This window comes from Eretmochelys imbricata, chromosome 18 (assembly GCF_965152235.1).
Source record: "Eretmochelys imbricata isolate rEreImb1 chromosome 18, rEreImb1.hap1, whole genome shotgun sequence".
Taxonomy (NCBI): domain Eukaryota; kingdom Metazoa; phylum Chordata; order Testudines; family Cheloniidae; genus Eretmochelys; species Eretmochelys imbricata.
Window position 1 is genome coordinate 12,852,642 of NC_135589.1, and position 20,404 is coordinate 12,873,045.

Below are 20,404 nucleotides of genomic sequence, written 5' to 3' on the forward strand. Positions count from 1 at the left end.
CTTCCCTGATCACCCCTGTGCTTAGGGAGCAGATATGTCGGCCGCTTCCAAGGTGCTGCTCAGAGCCAGGGCAGGTAAGGAGCCTACCTTAGCCCCGCTGCACCACTGACCGGACCTTTAACGGCCCGGTCAATGGTGCTGACCAGAGCTGCCAGGGTCCCTTTTCGACAGGGCATTCCGCTCAAAAACTGGATGCCTGGCAACTCTACTTGTGGGACTTCAGGAGCTGAAATATTTTAAGGACCTCACTGCAGTTTTGAACAGTCAGAATTTTTGAAAGGTTTTACACCTACTCGGACAGGGCCTTGGGAGTTTGACCTGTGGGGAAGTCCATGTAGCGCAGTCATGTTTGATACAGCTAGTAACCTCAGGGTCAAATTTAGTGGCCTCTGTTTAAGGAGCTCCTAGTCACCTGTGACAACCACCACCAGGCCTACTATAGTTAGCAGCTTTTACAGTGAAAGTGACTGAATAATTAGAACTGCCAGTTGATTGTGTTTGAGGGGAATGGTGATAGAAAAGCTGGAGAAGGGTCTCTGACAAACACCCAGAATTAGGCAGAGAGGAATGTCTGTACTCTCTGAATGAGCTTGTTCAGATCAGAGTTCAACAGCTCTCAGGGATCAAGCCAAGAAACTAATGGTAAAAAATAGTAAGTGAAGAAAGCAGCGCACACAATGCCTGCTAATGCACTGGTTGTACCTTTATTGTTTCACCTCGTTCACTAACAGTTCTGTGGTGCAAGGTTACCATACACAGTTAGATATCTGCATTGCACACCTAAGCCTATACAGCAAATGGATCAGAATTAGTACAAATACATGAACTATATTTACATTTTGTATACTCAAGCTCCAAACATCAGATATATTTACAAAATAAAACATGAGAATGAAAATCAAATTAATAATGTACAGTGTTGCTGATGCACTCCTTTGCTGGGATGAGATCAGTTTGCAAAGAGATTTGTTCAAGAAGGCTACTTATGCTATAGTGTCTACCATGTGTGGAGGACTTGAATAGGGAGATGGAAACATTAGTTAAAAAAATAGGTATTTCAGTGCAACAGCATTTCTAATGTCCAAAGTCAAGAACATTAACAGACTGCACATGGAGAATGTGCTCTGAACAAGCAAAGTGAAAATTAAGGCCTCATCCTGAGAAGTGCTAAGCATCCATAACTTCCCCAGTTCCCAACCCTTGGTTTCAACAGGAGGTAGGGGTAGCTCAATACCTCAGGTCAGGCCACTAATTTGGCAACATTAAAAATAGGAGGTCCTATAACCCTCCAGACCCACAAGTTGGAGTGCACAGCTTCTCTCACTGATTGAAGCAAATTTAAAACTAATATTGACACAAGGTTAAGTAATCTGTTTAGTGTTAAACTGTTTTTAGGCCTCCAATACTTAGAACTCATAAATGGCCTTCTGAACAAAACTCTCATTTCTGTTCTCGAACAGCTGATGTTTCTGTTTAACAAGGAAGCACAAAATTAATACATTCCTGCTACGTACAGTACAGTTCAGACCACATATGGGGTAATTAGCTACAACGGAGAGATGCAACACACACAAGTTAGAGTCCCATTTAAATACATTCTGCAAACCTTCCAAGAGCAGCAGCATTAGTATCCTTCTTTTAAGTAGCAGGTAAACAACTGCATCTTTAACAAAAGAGAAAAAAATCCAGAACAATACAACTAACACAAACTGATGCAGCGTAAGTACCAGAGTGATGCATAGGCAATATTAATTGCAGAGTACCAGCGGGTTCTATACCCAGGATAATGCTCTCTTCCTTATCTAATGTGCAATTAGAGATGTATAAATATACAATACATTACATAAAAAATTAAATATCCCTGTAAATTAGATAACAAGCAGCAGAAAGTAAAGTCTTTGCTTTGAAACACCTCACCAAGCAGTCAAAGATTTTCGACAGGGGCATGACAAACCTTCCCAATGGTTTGGAAATCCTCTCCCTTCTCTTCTGCATCCCAGGATAAAGGATTTTGTTTTAAAAACTTAAAGTGCATCTCTAAAATACAGTATCAATTCTTTTTAAAATAAAATGGCTTGTGGAACTTACACAATAGTGTCATATTTTCATGGGCCTTTGGGTAATTTCTTCCCTTCAATTAATTGATTAAATTAAAAACCCAAACTAGAGGTGTGCCTGCAATCTTAACTTTTTCCAAGGGACATCCTTTAGGATCAGTGTCCATGCTCAAAAGGTTGGCTGGCCCATGGCATGGTGCCCACTTTCCAGCAGCAAGTCCCAAGAGCTGGCTGACTCCAGGGCAGCCTGCATGCAGCTAAACCAACACACCAGCTCAGTTGGATTTTTAAACTTCAGGAGGGGCGACAGTTTTCCCTGCCCCCTTGTATTTTTTCCATGTTAAACTCTTTGGGGTAGAACAGGAAGCCTGTACAAAAATATGAATTAAAATTAATTAAAAAAAATATTTTTCTACTTCCTACTTTAAGGACCAAGGAACACTGCCATTCCAGAGCAGAGCTCCATTACCAGTGAGAGACTCTAGGAGATTCAACATCTCTCTTACATCAGACTGGAAAGGTGGTACTGCCTCCTCTGAACTCTCTACAGATTATGGGGCTTTAAGAAATGTAGAAACTTAAAAATAGAATTTTACACTTCCAGTGACCTTTGTTCCACATACAGATCAGGCCACCAGAAGCTGCCTGCAGTTCTCAAATATAGGAGGGTGAAATTTATGCAACACATTTGTAACATTTCCAGTTCTGCGGTAATAAGATACCCATCTGCCACCTCCTGTTTCCTAAGGAGGGTTCCTTAATCATGTTTATATATAATACCTATATTTATAAATACAATTTAGCTAATTTTCCAGCTTCTGGCCTATCCAAAGCAAAGACTTTGCTAACTAGTTTTGTTCTAGTTAAAAAAAAATAAAAAAAAAATGTTCTCAGTGCGTCACATAATACCACCATCTAATCAACACCATCCCTCCCCTTCTCAGACAGGAACCACCTTCGTTACCGATGGTGGCAGCAGCAGCAGTGACTTAGTGCTTAAAATTAACCTCTAGTTCATTCTTAGAACAGTCTTGAAATCTGCTTAACTCCAGCACAGGGAGCCTCTTCCTGCTCTAGCAGTCTTGGTTTGTGCACACACTGGAAGTGCATATTGTGTCTGTTACATAACAAAGAACATTCTCACTGTGTTAGGGTCACACAATTAAAGAACAAAATGCTACAAACAAACAAACGCAAACAAATGCTTTCTGTGTGATGCTCTTGGATCCTTATAACACTCCCCCATTGCAGATTCCTGTTCTGGAAGGAGTTAGGGGACTGCAGGAGAAGAGGTGGCTCACAGCTTAGCTTGATTACCATCATGTAAGGTATAAAGATATGTCCTAGCAAGCATCAGACTTCATCTTCCTGCTCCGTTTTTAACTAAGCTTTTAGGAGGTCCCACTATGCATTACGCTTTGCGGCAGAAGCAAAGCAGTGCATGAAGCTGAAATAAAGTTGCTCTATTGAGAACCCCTCATGCTTCTGGCCACAGAAACTCAAGTGGGCGGCATGATTAGGTGACAAGGAGTGATCTAAATGAAAACTACCTTCCTGAGGTGGAGTGATCTGAGGACTTTTTCTTGCATGTGCCTAGGATAGTGAAATAAACCCCCTTTGCCACTCCCAAGAGCTATAAACTTAATGAGAGGTCTGTACATCCTGACCCCACCCCTCCCCCCGGCATTCCACTCCCCAGAGTGAGCCCCTGAAGTATAATGAAGGGGTTTTGATGGATGCTAAAAATAACTCCCCTGCAGTGACCAAGAAACCTAAACTGGAAATTCACCTCCCAGAGAAAGGAAGCTTCCTGTGTCTTTGGTGGAAGGCCTGAAGGGGCAGGGGGTCAAGGTTTGTCTAAGAGACCTTATATCAAATTAGCAATAGCTGCTGCTGCTGTCCAGGGGGATCTTACAACAGGCACTTGTTACACATTGGTGATCAGGAATAGGAGTCTGCTTGGTCTCTCTTCAGAAGGGACTATCTTCCTGCCCACACGATTTAGGGGGAAGGGTTGGAGGCAGCTGAAGAAGAAGAGGAGGAGGAGGAGAAGGTGGTGGTGATACAAGCAGCGATGTGATCTTTTTTCCAAAGAGAAGCCAAAGCTCCCTCCCATCCTGGCGCATTCAGTGGCTGGAGAGGGCTGCAAGCACTAGGTTTTAAAAGGAGACAGTGGAGAGAAGATATTTTCCCATCATCAGATTGGATATCGTTCGAATTGAAGAAAGGAGGGTATGATGCACAAGGTGGGAGCAGGGAGGCCCCCATTTCAGAGGTACTCCAAGAGTATATGCCAGATGCATTTTTCAGAGTAGCTTTTCAGGTCACGCTCGTTTCTGTTTTAAAGCTAATCAGACAGGGAAGGGAAAAGTCACTGATACAATAACTCTCGAGACCAAAGAAAGGTAGAGAGAAAAGGGAAGCATCTCCCCAGCCTTCTGGTTAATTCCTGCATATGCTCCAGAGAACTACCACACAGGGATTTTTCCACTTCCCTTCATTAGCATCACCTCAAAGAAAAGGCTGAGCCCTTCGAATTTCAGGATTTTCACCCAATGCTTCAGTGACAACCTCCTCTCTCTATCAGGAGGGACACGGCCACATTGCCTGCACAGAGTTACCGCAAACTCCACCTGCTCTGCTCAGGTTTTGGGGAACTTTATAAATAAACAGTGCTAATCTAGACCCCTATGGCAAGAGCCCATGGGGCAGTTTCTTCCAGCCCGCTGCTACATCACTCAGGGTCTGCTCCTGTTCTCCTCCCCTCAGTCTCGACAGCAGCAGACCTTGCTCTGACCTGCTGAACACTAACACCACCTCCATTTCCAGAATTAACTCAAATTCCGGGATATCTGGGGTCTGAGATTCAAGTCCAACCTGGATGGGTTAACTTATCTTATGTGTCAGCTCTCACAGGGGGTTAAATGACAGGCAAGACTAAGGAAGCCTCAAGAGCAGCGGCAGCTTCTCGCTGGGTAACGCCACGTTTAGACGCTTAGAAGGAACCATTTTTCCCTAGCCTAAGAATCTTGTCCTGAGGGCAGCATTGTGGTTACCGCAAAGTCATAAAAGAAAGAAAAACCTAAAGCATTTCAGACAGATAACAACAAGGACAGTGGTACAGACATCAAAGAGTCAGTTGGAATGGGAAACCAATAGTCTTAAGGAAAAAACAAAAAAATAAGTAACTTCTTTTTAAAGTCGTGCAATATTCACTGGATCCTTTTTTTGTTTTTTCCTTTTGTTTTGGCCACATGCTACTAACAGGATTCTCAACACAGATGAAAAGAAAAAGGGGTAGGGTTAGAATAGCTAGAAAAAGTGCTGAAGGAGATGGGGAGGGAAGGGAAGTTAAGCCACAGGATTACATACAAGAGAAACCATCAAGAATTACACAAAGAAATGAGAGGTAACACTTTATCTATCAGAAGGCGAGTTAGAACAGATGAGAATGACACATGGACTCAGTACTTCAGCAGGCCTGTGCGTCTTCGGGCCAGTTTTGACCTGCACAAAACAAAAGGAAAAAGGATTAGCTAGCTTGGCATTACCTCCTGAGCCTCATTCTTCAACCTTCTTTTTTGCCACATCTTGATGTTATTTGATCTACGCTTATTTTGCATTTTTTTACAAAGGAAAATATGTAACAGTGATAACTCGGATGCTGTACTTGCTGCCCCAGTGTCCTTGTGAGGGAGATGGGATCAGTAGGAACTGTAGTTTAAGAGCTCCTCTCTCTATGCCGATAACACAGTTGGGTTTTCAATGAACTTATTAGTAAAATGAAGACTGAGTTTTATCTAGCAGTACTGTGTTACTGTGCCTTCCAGGGAGAGCCAGGAACCTCCGTAGCCCAGCTGACAAGATGGCACTTTTGGTGTGGGCTAGAATGCAGGAACTCTTGGGAGAAAGCCAGCAAGGGGAAGGAGGAGGGAGAGTTCTTCAGTGTCACCCTACAACCTGGCCAAACAGAGAAGCAGCCCAGACCTACCAGCAGCTAGGCAGTGAAAAGTCTAATATATTTGTAAAAAGGGAGAAAGTCCAGGAGGCCAAAGGCCATTTTAAGCTCTTCATATCTACATCGCACACAGCATGCTGCATATATTTAAATGTGATTTGTCTGGTAAGAAGCTGGTGAACAGATAGCATCCACTGCACTTTTTAGGCTTTAGGGCTGGCTTTTTTTCCACACCAGTAGACTGAGTGCTCACTGGAATCAGCTCCCCCATCCCCTCAGAGCAAATCTGCTAACCAATGTGACAGGCTGCCTGCCCACATTACACTAACCACATCTCTGCTCTGCAGTGTCTGCTCACTCAGACACAGCTGCCTCTTACCGTATTGTGCCAGCAAGAAGAGGGTTGAAGGCGTATAACCAGTCGTTCATATCTTTGTCGTTGATGGCCTGGAGCAGGACCCCACGGTGCTTTGTGCACACAGCAAAGGTATTGGGGGTCTGAAATATTTAAACAGACAGTTCTCAAGTAACCAAGCCTGTAGATGCAGAGATTAGTTACACATGGGGTTAACACTCCTTCATTGCTACTGGAATGTGCCGGTCCCAGCAGTAGTTTCCTAGGAGACATTCAGACAACCGACATACTTTTCTTTCCTCCAGGACGCATTAGATGTGTCCAGTATATTCTTCAGCCCCAAAGCTATTAACAAGAGCATATTTCACACACTACTCGTGGACCCGGATCCTTTGGTAAAATCTTTGGGGCGGGAACAATCTTTTTATGTTCTGTGTACACTGCACCGAACACAAGGGGCCCATTATGTGGACTCCTAGGTGCTACAATAATGCAAATAAAGCTATTGAAGTCAATCAGTTTGCTGTAGTCATATAATGCATATGTGAGGGACTAGAGGAATCAGGGGACTGGTAAAGGGGACAGCCATAACCCTCTCAATCTGAATCCTTCCCAGACTGATGGTGACTGATAGTGGACCAATAGTCTCAGTCCAGCTCCCTGTGGGTTTGCATGCACATCACAAAAACCACCACTGCACTAACTGGGAACCTTGTTGGCAGCCTCAGCAGAGGCGTCAATGGCTGAACTACCACTGAGCCTGATCTCACTAAATCCTAGAAGTGGTTACTCCAGACCAGAGATCAGTCAGATTAGCAGGGCAGCATGGGGCAAGCTTGCATCAGCATTCTGCCCCTGTTCTGTGAATAAACAGAGGACTTCAGTTTCCAGGCACTTAGACTGACCTTCACCATTGCCTGCTGATCCTCGCTGTACTCCACCTGAGCTGTGGACAGGTTTATGATCCCCCTCTCCACAGGGTCTTTGTCACTGTTGTAAATAAAGACGTATGGACGGCGGACTATCACAAAGTGCTTGGCCCAGGAGCTGGAGAGTGGCTCCTTGAAGTGGAGGTACCCCTTCTTTGAGACCACAGAGCTGAAGAAACAGACAATGGAGAAAATATATTTATCCAAGAAAGTATGAAGTGAATTAGCCCCTGCTAGGATGGCCCAGTAACAGAGTGAAATGGCAATAAGGCTATAAGAACAGACCAGTGGGTCTATAGTCCTGTCTTCCATCCCAGCCAATGTCAATTTCTTCAGAGGAAAGCTTAACCCCATCTCCCATTCCAAAAGGACACCTAGCTGTGCACACGGGACAAGTGATGCACAGACAGCTATGCTGCAGTAACATAGATAAAACAGGTCAGATTCTGTAGCAGAACTAGTTCTGTGCATGAAGTGTTTGCAGGATTGAGCACTATGGAAGACAGATCAACAACTCTCCCCTACCCTGCTACTAGCCTCTGAGTGTCTCTTGCAGGCTGCTGCTTTAGTACTGCCAGCAGAAATCTTGGTAGCTATTGTGTTCATCTTCCTCAGATGAGGCAGGACTACTGGAAACCTGAGAAAGCCCCTGCTTTAGAGAGCACAGGAAATTCTGACACCGCAGCAATTGACTTACCCAGGTCTGATTTCCTCAATATCTGGAACAAGGTTCAGGAATTCATTCTTTCCAGCTCTGGCCAGGAAGGAGGTTTCCACTGTTGGAACCAGCTGGAATTGTTCCAGCTCTGGGCAGGGGCTGGAGGCACGGGAATTTGCTTCTGGAGTCCTTTGAAAAAAAATGAAGGGGGAGAAAAGTAATCACTACAAAGCAACTGGTTGTGACGGCAGAACTGAAAGCATTTCTGAAGCCTGTCTTCTCCCATAAGATGCTCTTCTGTTCTGCAATGAGCCTGAGCCACCAGTTTCAGAGTGACTATATGCCATACCATGACCCATGGAAGCCTTTTGTACAACTCCTGAACAGCATTTACCACAAGCTTGAGGCCCTCAACTCAGAACATAAGTGATCTGCCCACCTGTCGGTTGCTTCAGACCATTTCTTCCTTGCATCCCTCTCCAAGCACAGTCCACAACACTGAGGGGCTGTGCCCAAATTACAGCTGAGTTGATACTAGGAGGGCACTTCCTGGTCAGCACTGCTCTCAATGAGGACTAAAGAATGAGGAAGGTACCAAACTGTCCTTCAATGAGAAGTGAGCCCCAATTTTATCTAAAACATCCCTCATAACTATGAGAAACCAAGCAACAGAGGTCACTCGCCAAATTGGCCTATCATGATCTGTTCTCTTGACAGAGTCCCCAGAACCACAATGGGTTTTACATGCTAAAAACGCAGTGGTGTCCATAACACACAGTGTGTTCATCTGAAGAGGAAAGAAGGGGAAGAGAATAAATGCAGAGAAGAGACAGCAGGAAACAGAATGAGGAAGCATATGCGGAAAGGAGAAGAAGCAGAGAGAAAAAATGAATGAGAAATCAAATGCAGAGAAGGGAGCAGGAAACAGAATGAGGAAGCATATACGGAAAGGAGAAGAAGCAGAGAGAAAAAATGAATGAGAAATCAAAGGACAAGATCAAGAGAAGCAGCAGAGTGGAAGTGTTTGTTTAGAATCCCCTCACCCCATCTCTACTTACTTCTGATCCACTGAATTGCACCTTGAATCTGCCAGAGAGGGACAGGTGGATGAAGGTGTGAGGGTGGCACTACTGAAACTGGACACTGATGGGTCCCGCCCGATTGGAGAGATATCAGATAGCTACAAGAACACACAAAACACTGCAGCATAAGATTTTTGTAGTTGGTGTCTGTCACCTTGGTAAGATAACACTGCACTCAGAGTATCCATAATGAGGAGTGCTCAGTGGACTATTTCTACCAATACTAATTACTCTATTAGAAATACCACAACAGCCATATTTTTGCACCTAATCCCTCTTTGTAGAAATCTCCTTGTTTGAAAAGCAGATATGGTAGCACTTCTGTGGGCACTGTCTGACAGTGTGCTAGACATCTGATGATCTGCATACAGAATCCATCAATACAACATTGGGTGGTCGGTTTTATAACATCAGATTCCTTTCTTTATTGTCATTTGTATCTAAAGTCAGTTCTCAAATGAGTTCAGTTTATCCTTTGTTGCTGGGAAGCTGAGGAACATGATGATAATGAGCACCCCATGCCACAAGGTGAACTATAATACAAGCCGGAGCACTAGTACTAAACCCAGAAGAGACTTCTCCTGCACCATTCAAACTGCCTTCCTTACACTTTGGAACTTGGGGGTGGGGTGGGGGGTGGCGTGGCCACTGAACAACAACACCCCAATAGACTGAAGTGAAACAAAATGGTTTGAATCCAATATCAGTTGTATCATATTCAGGTGCAACTCTCTCTTGTGTTTTCACCATGATGGCATGAGAATCTTTACTTTACACAAACAGGCAGCCTTTCAATACACAATTGTACAGTATCTATAAATCATACTTCAACTTAGAGAATATGTAGTATTCTAAGACTCCATCAGATTAAATAGAGGGCAGAAAATGTACTGTAGGAAAAAAAACCAGGCCTATTGTATGTTTGGCTGCTTGTCACAGCAGCTACGGCAAGCACCTTACCTTACAATCACTGATGCTGTTGTACACCTGGTTAAACTCCCGGTTGAAAGTATGGGTAAGAAGCTGCAGGCACTGAGAAAAAAAGCAAAAAAAACCAGGTGTTTTCAATTACATTTTATAGCAACAGAGCACTCATAACAGGCAATCTACCAAGATCCACTCAAGAATTAGTGAACTACAGTCTGCCCAAGACTAACTGTGATGACACCAACAAGAAAAACAGATGTCAATCATACAATTCCTATGATTACACTACCCAACACTTCCACATGCAGGAGCACCAAGGCAAGTGCTGGGTATGGCATTAAACAACACAACCCGTCATCTCTTTAAATTTCACTGAAGGGAGACATCTTCTGGCTGATTTGAGAGGAGAACTTTGGTTATGCAGCTTATTTAAAAAAGGCTCTGTATAGAACATAGCACATTCACCATGTAATATAAGGGGCAGAGTATGGAAAAGCAAAAGAAAAGGACATGAGACAACAGAAGACTTGTTTCTGGTCCTAAAGTGCACTTGTAAGCCAAGTATCCCCTGAACTGGAGAAGATCTAGCAGAAGGATTTCATACATCTAATGTATAAAACCAAAAAGGTACCAGCTAAAAAACAAGAGCATGTCAGCTCATTGTCCCTCTTCCCCATCTGATCATTTGCCCCAGTTGGGAATGATACAGAGGTCCATTAGATATTTTATGTATGGCCCAAGTAGTGCAGGTGAAAGGCTTTTGTGGTTCCTTCAACGATTAAGCCATAGATATTTTAACTCTTTCTTGTTACAACATCTTTATTGCATCTTCAGTGCCACAACCTGGACCTGTTCTGTTCTCTGGGCAGCATGTACCTTGGTTGCCAGCTCTTTCTCCCTATCCACCAGGCTCTCGATGTCTGCAGAGTCATAGCCACTGCTTTCACTGGGTGTGACAGCACTCTCAAAAGTGGTAGTGGAAATTTGGGAAGAGATGCTGGTGGAGGTGCTGAGGGTCCCACTGCTCAGACTGGGGGACAGCGAGTCACTCAAGGATTTGGGGATGCTATCGCCAAGTTTCTCACGCAGTAGCAGGAAGTGACGAGTCTTTTCCACCTGAGAATCAGCAGAATTAAGCATCAATTCTAGGACATTCTTCACCCTCAAGAGCATGGGAATCCCTCTCTCACTCAACAGGATATCTACCAGAGAGTCATGAAGCTGGGGAGCAGAAATAACTGGCAACATTGCTAAAAAATTAATCATTGCTTTTGCTGAATGCATTGAGAACTGAAGGCTGTTTTCACTGGCATGAACAGCCTCTCTGTACCCATGTAGTGGGGAACCTACCCAAGGCCTAGCCTTGCTGAAAATTCCCTTGCAAGGCCCTCCCAATTTGGAGGTTACAGTCAGCATAAAAGGCTGCTGGAAGATTTAATTCTGTCTTGCTCTTTCCCCCTTCCTTTGTGTACCTCATGCAGCAGCTCCAGCTTCTCCAGTTCCCACTGGTGCTCTAGAATGAGGCTGTCACCACGGGGCCTCCAACCTGCCAGATTCTCTTCCCCACGGACATATGCCACAGACGTATCCAGGACTTTCCTTCTCCTCCTCTGCATTCCTGAGGAGTCAAGTACAGAGTAGTGGCATAGGTTAAAAACAGCAGATTGGGAAAAGATACAATACAGACTTAATGTACAGCAACTGGCAGGGAACCCACACCCCCCAACTCAACTTGGTATAGATAAAATAACCAGGATTACATCAGTGGCAATGCCTCCATCAGTCACACACCACACTCCAAACGGGGGGAGGAGGGGCGGGTGCAACAGCATCATTTTAGTTTCGCCTTCTGCCCTAGCCCAGAAATATCTTTCCCGTACCTCCATAACTGCCTGAACCCTGTTCAGTCCAATTCAACAGAAACATTAAAATGCATTTTTCTCCAAGGCCTGGTGATATTATGGGAGCTTCAAGATAAATAGCTGTGAATGATTGTATCAGGTATTTGCAAGCTCTGAATTTCAGTCCTTAGGAAAGGGTGGGAGGAAAAATCATTGAGAATTCCCCCTCATCCCCTGATACTGCTCCCCCAAGTCCCAACTACACTAAATTGAAGATGCTATCTATGGTGCCCTTCCTCCCTGGGCCCTGACACACAACCTCTAGTTAATTGGAGCTGTCCTCACTCAACTATAAACGAGCACAGGTGGCATAGATTAGGCCCCAATTCACAGGGGGACTAGTGCTGTCAGGCCATTATTACACCATATCCATTCATCATAGGTGTTCTCTCATTTAAATCTTTCCTCTCCTCCCTTTTGGTTAGGATTATACTGGGAATTTCTATCATTCCTGACACAAGGAAGAAAGGAAAGCAGCAGAATACAGACCCTGGACTTCAGAAAAGCAGACTGACTCCCTCAGGGAACTGATGGGCAAGATCCCTTGGGAGAATAACATGAGGGGGAAAGGAGTCCAGGAGAGTTGGCTGTATTTTAAAGAATCCTTATTGAGGTTACAGGGACAAACCATCCCGATGTGTAGAAAGAATAGTAAATATGGCAGGCGACCAGCTTGGCTTAAAAGTGAAATCCATGCTGATCTTAAATACAAAAAAGAAGCTTACAAGAAGTGGAAGATTGGACAAATGAGTATAAAAATATTGCTCGGGCATGCAGGAGTGAAATCAGGAAGGCCAAATCACACCTGGAGTTGCAGCTAGCAAGAGATGTTAAGAGTAACAAGAAGGGTTTCTTCAAGTATGTTAGCAACAAGAAGAAAGTCAAGGAAAGTGTGGGCCCCTTACTGAATGAGGGAGGCAACCTAGTGACAGAGGATGTGGAAAAAGCTAATGTACTCAATGCTTTTTTTGCCTCTGTCTTCACGAACAAGGTCAGCTCCCAGACTACTGCACTGGGCAGCACAGCATGGGGAGGAGGTGACCAGCCCTCTGTGGAGAAAGAAGTGGTTCAGGACTATTTAGAAAAGCTGGACGAGCACAAGTCCATGGGGCCGGACGCGTTACATCCGAGAGCGCTAAAGGAGTTGACAGATGTGATTGCAGAGCCATTGGCCATTATCTTTGAAAACTCATGGCGATCAGGGGAAGTCCCGGACAACTGGAAAAAGGTTAATGTAGTGCCCATCTTTAAAAAAGCGAAGGAGGAGGATCCTGGGAACTACAGGCCAGTCAGCCTCACCTCAGTCCCTGGAAAAATCATGGAGCAGGTCCTCAAGGAATCAATTCTGAAGCACTTAGAGGAGAGGAAAGTGATCAGGAACAGTCAGCATGGATTCACCAAGGGCAAGTCATGCCTGACTAATCTAATTGCCTTCTATGATGAGATAACTGGTTCTGTGGATGAAGGGAAAGCGGTGGACGCGTTGTTCCTTGACTTTAGCAAAGCTTTTGACACTGTCTCCCACAGTATTCTTGCCAGCAAGTTGAAGTATGGGCTGAATGAATGGACTATAAGGTGGATAGAAAGCTGGCTAGATAGTCGGGCTCAACGGGTAGTGATCAATGGCTCCATGTCTAGTTGGCAGCCGGTATCAAGTGGAGTGCCCAGAGGGTCGGTCCTGGGGCCGGTTTTGTTCAATATCTTCATAAATGATCTGGAGGATGGTGTGGATTGCACCCTCAGCAAGTTTGCAGATGACACTAAACTGGGAGGAGAGGTAGATACGCTGGAGGGTAGGGATAGGATACAGAGGGACCTAGACAAATTGGAGGATTGGGCCAAAAGAAATCTGATGGGGTTCAACAAGGACAAGTGCAGAGTCCTGCCCTTAGGGCAGAAGAATCCAATGCACCGCTACAGACTAGGGACCGAATGGCTCGGCAGCAGTTCTGCAGAAAAGGACCTAGGGGTTACAGTGGACGAGAAGCTGGATATGAGTCAACAGTGTGCCCTTGTTGCCAAGAAGGCCAATGGCATTTTGGGATGTATACATAGGGGCATTGCCAGCAGATCGAGTGACGTGATCGTTCCCCTCTATTCGACACTGGTGAGGCCTCATCTGGAGTACTATGTCCAGTTTTGGGCCCCACATTACAAGAAGGATGTGGAAACATTGGAAAGAGTCCAGCGGAGGGCAAAAAAAATTATTAGGAGACTGGAACACATGAGTTATGAGGAGAGGCTGAGGGAACTGGGGATGTTTAATCTATGGAAGAGAAGAATGAAGGGGATTTGATAGCTGCTTTCAACTACCTGAAAGGGGGTTCCAAAGAGGACGGCTCTAGACTGTTCTCAGTGGTAGCAGATGACAGAACGAGGAGTAATGGTCTCAAGTTGCAGTGGGGGAGATTTAGGTTGGATATTAGGAAAACCTTTTTCACTAGGAGGGTGGTGAAACACTGGAATGCGTTACCTAGGGAGGTGGTGGAATCTCCTTCCTTAGATATTTTTAAGGTCAGGCTTGACAAAGCCCTGGCTGGGATGATTTAATTGGGGATCGGTCCTGCTTTGAGCAGGGGGTTGGACTAGATGACCTCCTGAGGTCCCTTCCAACCCTGATATTCTATGATTCTATGATTAAATGCTAAAAAATCCACTCCATTTCTCAAAGTAACCAACTGAATAATCCTCCAAATGTCTGAACAACAGACTGTGCCTGGAGGGACATAGGTATTCCCAGCATACAGGGATATGGATAAACACAGTCCTGCAGGCAGGAAGACAAGACCCCTCCAGAGAGAAGCAGCTCAACGGTGACCTGAACTGCGAACACTAAACTTTATTTATATCTATAAACTGAACTCGTAGGATAAGGCTCAGTGCCTCATCAGCTACATTGCCCAATTTCTTCTAACACTTCTAAGAGAGAAAGTGTAAGGGAGTTTAAAATGTTTCGTTGCAGGGATTGACAGTGCCCTGAATATACATCTAAATCAGAGGTAAGAGGCAGTTTAAGGTTTCCACAAAACAGCAATGCTTGCTCCAAAGCTATGGAAGAACTTCTGCACCACATAGAAGCTACTTCTCCTCAATATGGCAATTTATTCCCTCTTGTCCACACATCTGTTATTTGCAGTCTCTCCATCTGCCATAATCACTCTTACCAACTTACACACCGCTACATTTGAATGCACATGCTGTTCCTGCTTACCTGGGCTTCCAGTGTCTGCCATTTTGCATAAACTCAGCTCATAGATTCCAGTTACTCGATTGCTGTTTACAAAACACCCACAGAGAGGAAATTTGTTATATCTCAAGAAATAAATCAAGATAAAGTACACGGTCTCTGAAAAGGTTTACATCTTAAAGATTCAGAGGACCCTTCACCCCCAAAATAGAAATAAACTTGTATTTGAAAAGCAGAGACCCTTGTCCACTGTAAGCTTGACAGATAAACCAGCCAGGCGGCCAGTTTCCCAAATATGGCACCTCCACTCTGTCTCCGGTCCTTCCCTGTTTCTAGGGCATTATCCTTAGGAAGCTGCTGATTAAGCAAATTACAGTTAAGGACTAATGTCCTCCATAGGCCACCTGGAAAATGTGCTTCCCCTCCATTAAAACATCCAAATATCTTTGCAAGGGCTGGTTACAGAGGCAAGTCTGGAAGACAGAAAATCTGAGGAATAGTCCGTTTGGTTTTTACTGAGGTAAACCTGACAAAGGAGGAACATTTAATGCCCTCCAATAGAGCTGGGAACTGCAGCTAAGCAGCCTTTCAATTAAGACCCTTCCAAACTACCATGTTGCATTCTCTCTTTCAGTCTGTATATGAAAAATGAGAGATTACTTACCTGTATAGTAACTTGAGTTCAAGAGGTTTTGTCTCCACTGTAGGACATGAATGTGCCTGTGCACTCTTGACTGGAGATTGTAAAGCAGTGCAGCTCCTAATACTCCCCTATGAGGACATTCAGAGAGGTGTGGACTCACCACCACTCAGTACCTCCTTGACCGCAAAGCCAGAGACTCCGCAGCAGAGGGGAAGGACGACAGGAGCTGGCGCACTCATAGGAACAAAACACCCCAAAGAACTCAAGTTACTGTACAGGTGAGTAACCTCTCATACTTCTTTGAGTATATGTCCCTGTGGGTGCTCCACTGTAAGAGACTCCCAAGGTAACTTAAAATGGACATAGGTGCTGAGGAAGCAGGTCTAAGACAGCTCAGAGGACTGTCACCAAACATCATGTCAAAGCAGGTAAGATAGTATAATGCTTGGTGAACGTATGGATGGAGGACCAAGTTGCAATTCTGCAGATTTCTGCAATGCGTCCATCTTTCAAGAGGGCTATAGATGTGGAGTGCGCCCTAGGGGAGTGTGCTGTCACTCTATGAAAGGATGATACCCTGGCAGTCTCATAGCATATTAATATGCAACCTGAGGCCCACTTTGACAGTCTCTACCTGGAAATGGGCTGTCCCTTCATCGTGTCTTTAAAAGATACAAATAGGCTGTGTTAGGATATAGATATTCGGGTCTGTCTGTAAAGACCTATACTCTAAGAATTTAGGTGTATTCTTATCACTTAGCTAGTTATAGAGGTATAAAAGAATCAAAATCACTGTCTGCCGGTGTAAGAGCCTTCTCTTACTGTGACAGTCCGAGGCCCTGTTCTTAGGCTAACGCCTTTGGCTAAGCAGCAGAGACAGCCATAAGCTGGGATGCGAACAGACAGATCCTCACATTCTAAACTAGTCACATTGAAATAAGGTGCTATTGGGCTGTTAGAAATACAATCCTGTCCTGATGATGCCTATCGCCTCCAGAGAAAGGGAAGTGCCTAGAAGATGTAAAAGGAAACTTAGTTTGATAGCATCCTGTCTGGCAAGAAGTCACTTATCAATAGCTGGGATGTGAAATACTCATTTCTTTGTTGTTCTATCACTATAGTCCCCATTTCCCTATTGTTTGTCTGTATAATCTGTCTGGTTCTGTGATTGTTTCTGTCTGCTGTATAATTAATTTTACTGGGTGTAAACTAATTAAGGTGGTGGGATATAATTGGTTACATAATTATGTTACAATAGGTTAGGATTGGTTAGTTAAATTTCAGTAAAATGATTGGTTAAGGTATAGCTAAGCAGAACTCAAGTTTTACTATATAGTCTGCAGTCAATCAGGAAGCGTGGGGGGGGACAAATGGGAACAGAGAATGGGGGTGGGGAAATTGGAATCATGTTTTGCTAAGGGCAGGAATGGGAACAGGGACACAGGTGTAAGGCTCTGTGGTGTCAGAGCTGGGAAGGGGGACACTAAGGAAGGAAACTGGAATCATGCTTGCTGGAAGTTCACCCCAATAAACATCAAATTGTTTGCGCCTTTGGACTTCAGGTATTGTTGCTCTCTGTTCATGCGAGAAGGACCAGGGAAATAAGTGGGTGAAGGAATAAGCCCCCTAACAGGCTGGGAGAGGCCTTGAATATCTTAGTCCGGTCAAGGAAGAAGCCAAAAGCCATCCTGACATCTAGTGTATGTTAGCTGGTTCCCTCCTTGGAGACATGAGGCTTTGGATGGAACACCAGTAGACTGATTTCCTGCTTAATACGGTATTCCAAAGAGACCATAGGGAGGAAGAGAGGATGGGAGGTTGTGTAACCTTATCTCTGTAGAAGACAGTAAAAGCTGGGTTCTCCCATTCATCTAACCTAAGTGATGGCTTTAAGGAATGAAGTCTTAAGGGAGAAGTGGAGGAGAGAGCAGACAGCAATTGGTTCAAAGGGAGGTTTCCTCAGGGCACTGAGAACCAAATTAAGATTCCATTGTGGGGCCAGGTTCTGTACAGGACTAAAGTTGTGTAATCCCTTAAGGAATTTAGTCACAGTAGAGTGGGCAAAAACTGAGACGCACTCAGTGAGTGGAAGGCAGTGATAGCAGCCAAATGTACCCTGACTGAGCTTACACACAGACCCAGTGTCTAAGTCCAACAGATAGTCTAGTACCTTGGAGAGCAGCGTTTCTGATGTTTGACAGGAGTGAAGAGAAAACCAGGAATGAAAGCATTTCCACTTTTGAAGTAAGTTTTGCAAGTAGTAGATCTCCTGCTAGATCGGATAAGGTCCTGTCAGTTCTTCTGCATCTCTCTCAAGAGTCCAGAAGACTGGAGCCAAAATGTTCTTTGCATAACCACAGCAGTAGCTCTAGATCTACAAGTTGTGGCAACAGCAGTGAGAGTAGCCTGCAGGAACGCTTTCACAATTAACTGACCCTCTGGGATGAGAGACTGAAACTGGTCTCTTAGGTCTGATGGCAGGTGTTCAATAAAGCATGTCAAAGTAGAATAATGGTTAAAATCATATTTTGCTATAAAGGCAGGGTAAGTTTGAGACTTGAAGCTGAAAAGCCACTGATAAGTAGCTCTTTCTGCCCAGTAGGACCAGTTGCTTGGACTTGTCCAAGGCAGAGAGTCTAAAATGGGCCTGGCAATTCCTTTCATTGACTGCATCCACCACTAGAGAGTAAGGGGTGGGGTGGGAGAAGTGTTTATTTCTTTTGCTGGAATATAATATTTATGATCTGCCCGCTTGCAGGTGGGTGGAATTGTGGCAGGTGTTTGGCATAGAGTGCATATAGGAGATAACAGTGCCTCATTAGTTGGTAGGGCAATTTTCCCCTGGGGGTGATATTTAAAATGTCCACTAGGGAGTGCTGAGACTCCTGGACCTTTTCTAGAGGACTCTGGAGGGAGTCCTCCAGGCATTTAATGAGGTCTTGGAAAGCCCGAAAGTCATCCGCATAAGAAGCTGGTGATGGCATCATCATCTCATCCAGGGAGGACGATGACTTGGCTGAAGGAAGTAACAGTCTGTGCCTCTTGTTCCTCTTCCAGTACTGATGAGGCATATGATACCGGAGGATGGTCCATTGGTGCCTGTGGATGATGTGGTACAGGTGATGCTGGGATTTCTTCCCAGCTCGTACTCTGTAGAGCTGTTCAGCGAAGTGCCCCCTGGAGTTCCAGTAAGCACATTCAGTTGGGGAATGGGTCCCCAAGGGTACATACACCCCTGAGGTCTAAGACGCCTGGTGGGCTCTGGAAGGTCCTCTTCAGTAAACGGATTCATGGCAGTGTGACGGTACAGCACCACACTGGAGCCCTGTTCTGAGATTTCAGTGTCTGAAGTATCTTCTGGGCTAAGGGGGCCCCAGCACAGGCATTGTTGCTGGTAAAGGAATAGAAGCCCATCTGACTGTCAGGTTGCAGCTGCTGGGGCAGGGGCTCTAGTAGACCTCCTTGATAAAGGGAACTCTGGTTTGTGTGAAACAAGGTCTTGCACGGAAGGGAATCTGGAAGGTGGTGGAGGGCTATGACAGTCTATGGCCAAAGACTGAATCAGTACCTGTGTTGGGAATACAGATTGGTAAGGAGAAGGTGAATGCTGTACTGGAGAATTCAACAAGGGAGCTTCTCTGACCTTATAGCTGTAAGAAGGTGATGGCATGAGAGTAGCCCTATGTACATCACGGTGCGGAGAGATGTTTGACAGGACTGATGTAGGAGCTGCCCGAGAGCAGAAAACTTCTCTGCACATGGCTTTTTATGCAGTACCAACGACTCAGTACTGGAGTTGGCTGGAGCATAAGTAGTATCTCTTACAGGATGCAAGGTCTCCCAGAAGTGGGATTTATGTAGTGACCTACCTACCTCTCTTCTTTGTTTCCCAGGTAGATGAAAGAGGCTTCTTTTTCCTGGAAGTCTTGGTCCCTGGGCCTCCTGCCAAGGCTCCAGCAATCACTGAAGCAGCCTGAGATGTTGGGGCTCACGTACAGGAGGGGTGCGGACACCTCACGAGCTAGGGAGCACTTCATTAAGAGTAGTATCAACATAGCCTTGCTGTCCTTTCTATACCTGCCTTTAAACCCTGAGACCACCTTGCACTTTGACAAGATGTGCATGTCTCCTAAGCACTGGAGACAGATACAGTGCCTGTCACCGTGAGAAAAAAAAAATCTCTGGCAGGGCTTAAACCCCAAGGTCTTAGGCACAATCCAATGTGCCAAAGCACTGAAGTCTTGAAAAAGAGATGGGGGTGATGGTGGGGAACTCACCTGAAAGCACAATGGTGCTGCAATTAAATAAAAATAAATCTAAATTGACAAAAACAAAGTAGATAACTAAATAAGAAGTTTCACTATATGTGAAAAAGGCGGGACGCTGTAAAATATTGCTCCATCTCACTACAACATCTCAAGCTGCTGAGAAGGCGGCTGAGAAGTAATTGATGGCGGCGAGTTCATGTCTCCCTATATGCCTTCATGGGGAGCATGAGGAGCTGCTCCGCACACAAAGTCCGGTCAAAAAGGGAACCTGGCAGTGTCCAGTCAGCAGTGCTGTCCAGACACTGAAGTCCGATTGCCTGCAGTAACTGGCCTCCATCACCAGGGGGCAGGAAGAGTAGCAGCTGGTGCTGGAGGAGCAGGCAAGCACTCAGCAACAGCTCCAGCGGAGAGAGGTACCCATCAGCTCCCATCCTTCCCC

The 20,404-nt window shown here is 45.0% G+C and overlaps 1 protein-coding gene across 1 annotated transcript in view; it reads right to left on the reverse strand.

Annotated features, from left to right (window-relative positions):
- Positions 1-682: 682 nt before the first annotated feature.
- KIF1B (kinesin family member 1B) overlaps positions 683-20,404 on the reverse strand; it is a 147,900-nt gene continuing 128,178 nt past the window's right edge. Inside the window, exons 39-47 of the mRNA XM_077837050.1 lie at positions 15,079-15,140; positions 11,439-11,584; positions 10,843-11,082; positions 10,000-10,071; positions 9,016-9,137; positions 7,997-8,146; positions 7,276-7,468; positions 6,395-6,513; positions 683-5,564 (exon numbers count right to left, since the gene is read on the reverse strand). Coding sequence (XP_077693176.1) covers positions 5,522-5,564; positions 6,395-6,513; positions 7,276-7,468; positions 7,997-8,146; positions 9,016-9,137; positions 10,000-10,071; positions 10,843-11,082; positions 11,439-11,584; positions 15,079-15,140 — 1,147 coding nt within the window. The 3' untranslated portion in view covers positions 683-5,521. The remainder of the gene's footprint in view (positions 5,565-6,394; positions 6,514-7,275; positions 7,469-7,996; positions 8,147-9,015; positions 9,138-9,999; positions 10,072-10,842; positions 11,083-11,438; positions 11,585-15,078; positions 15,141-20,404) is intronic.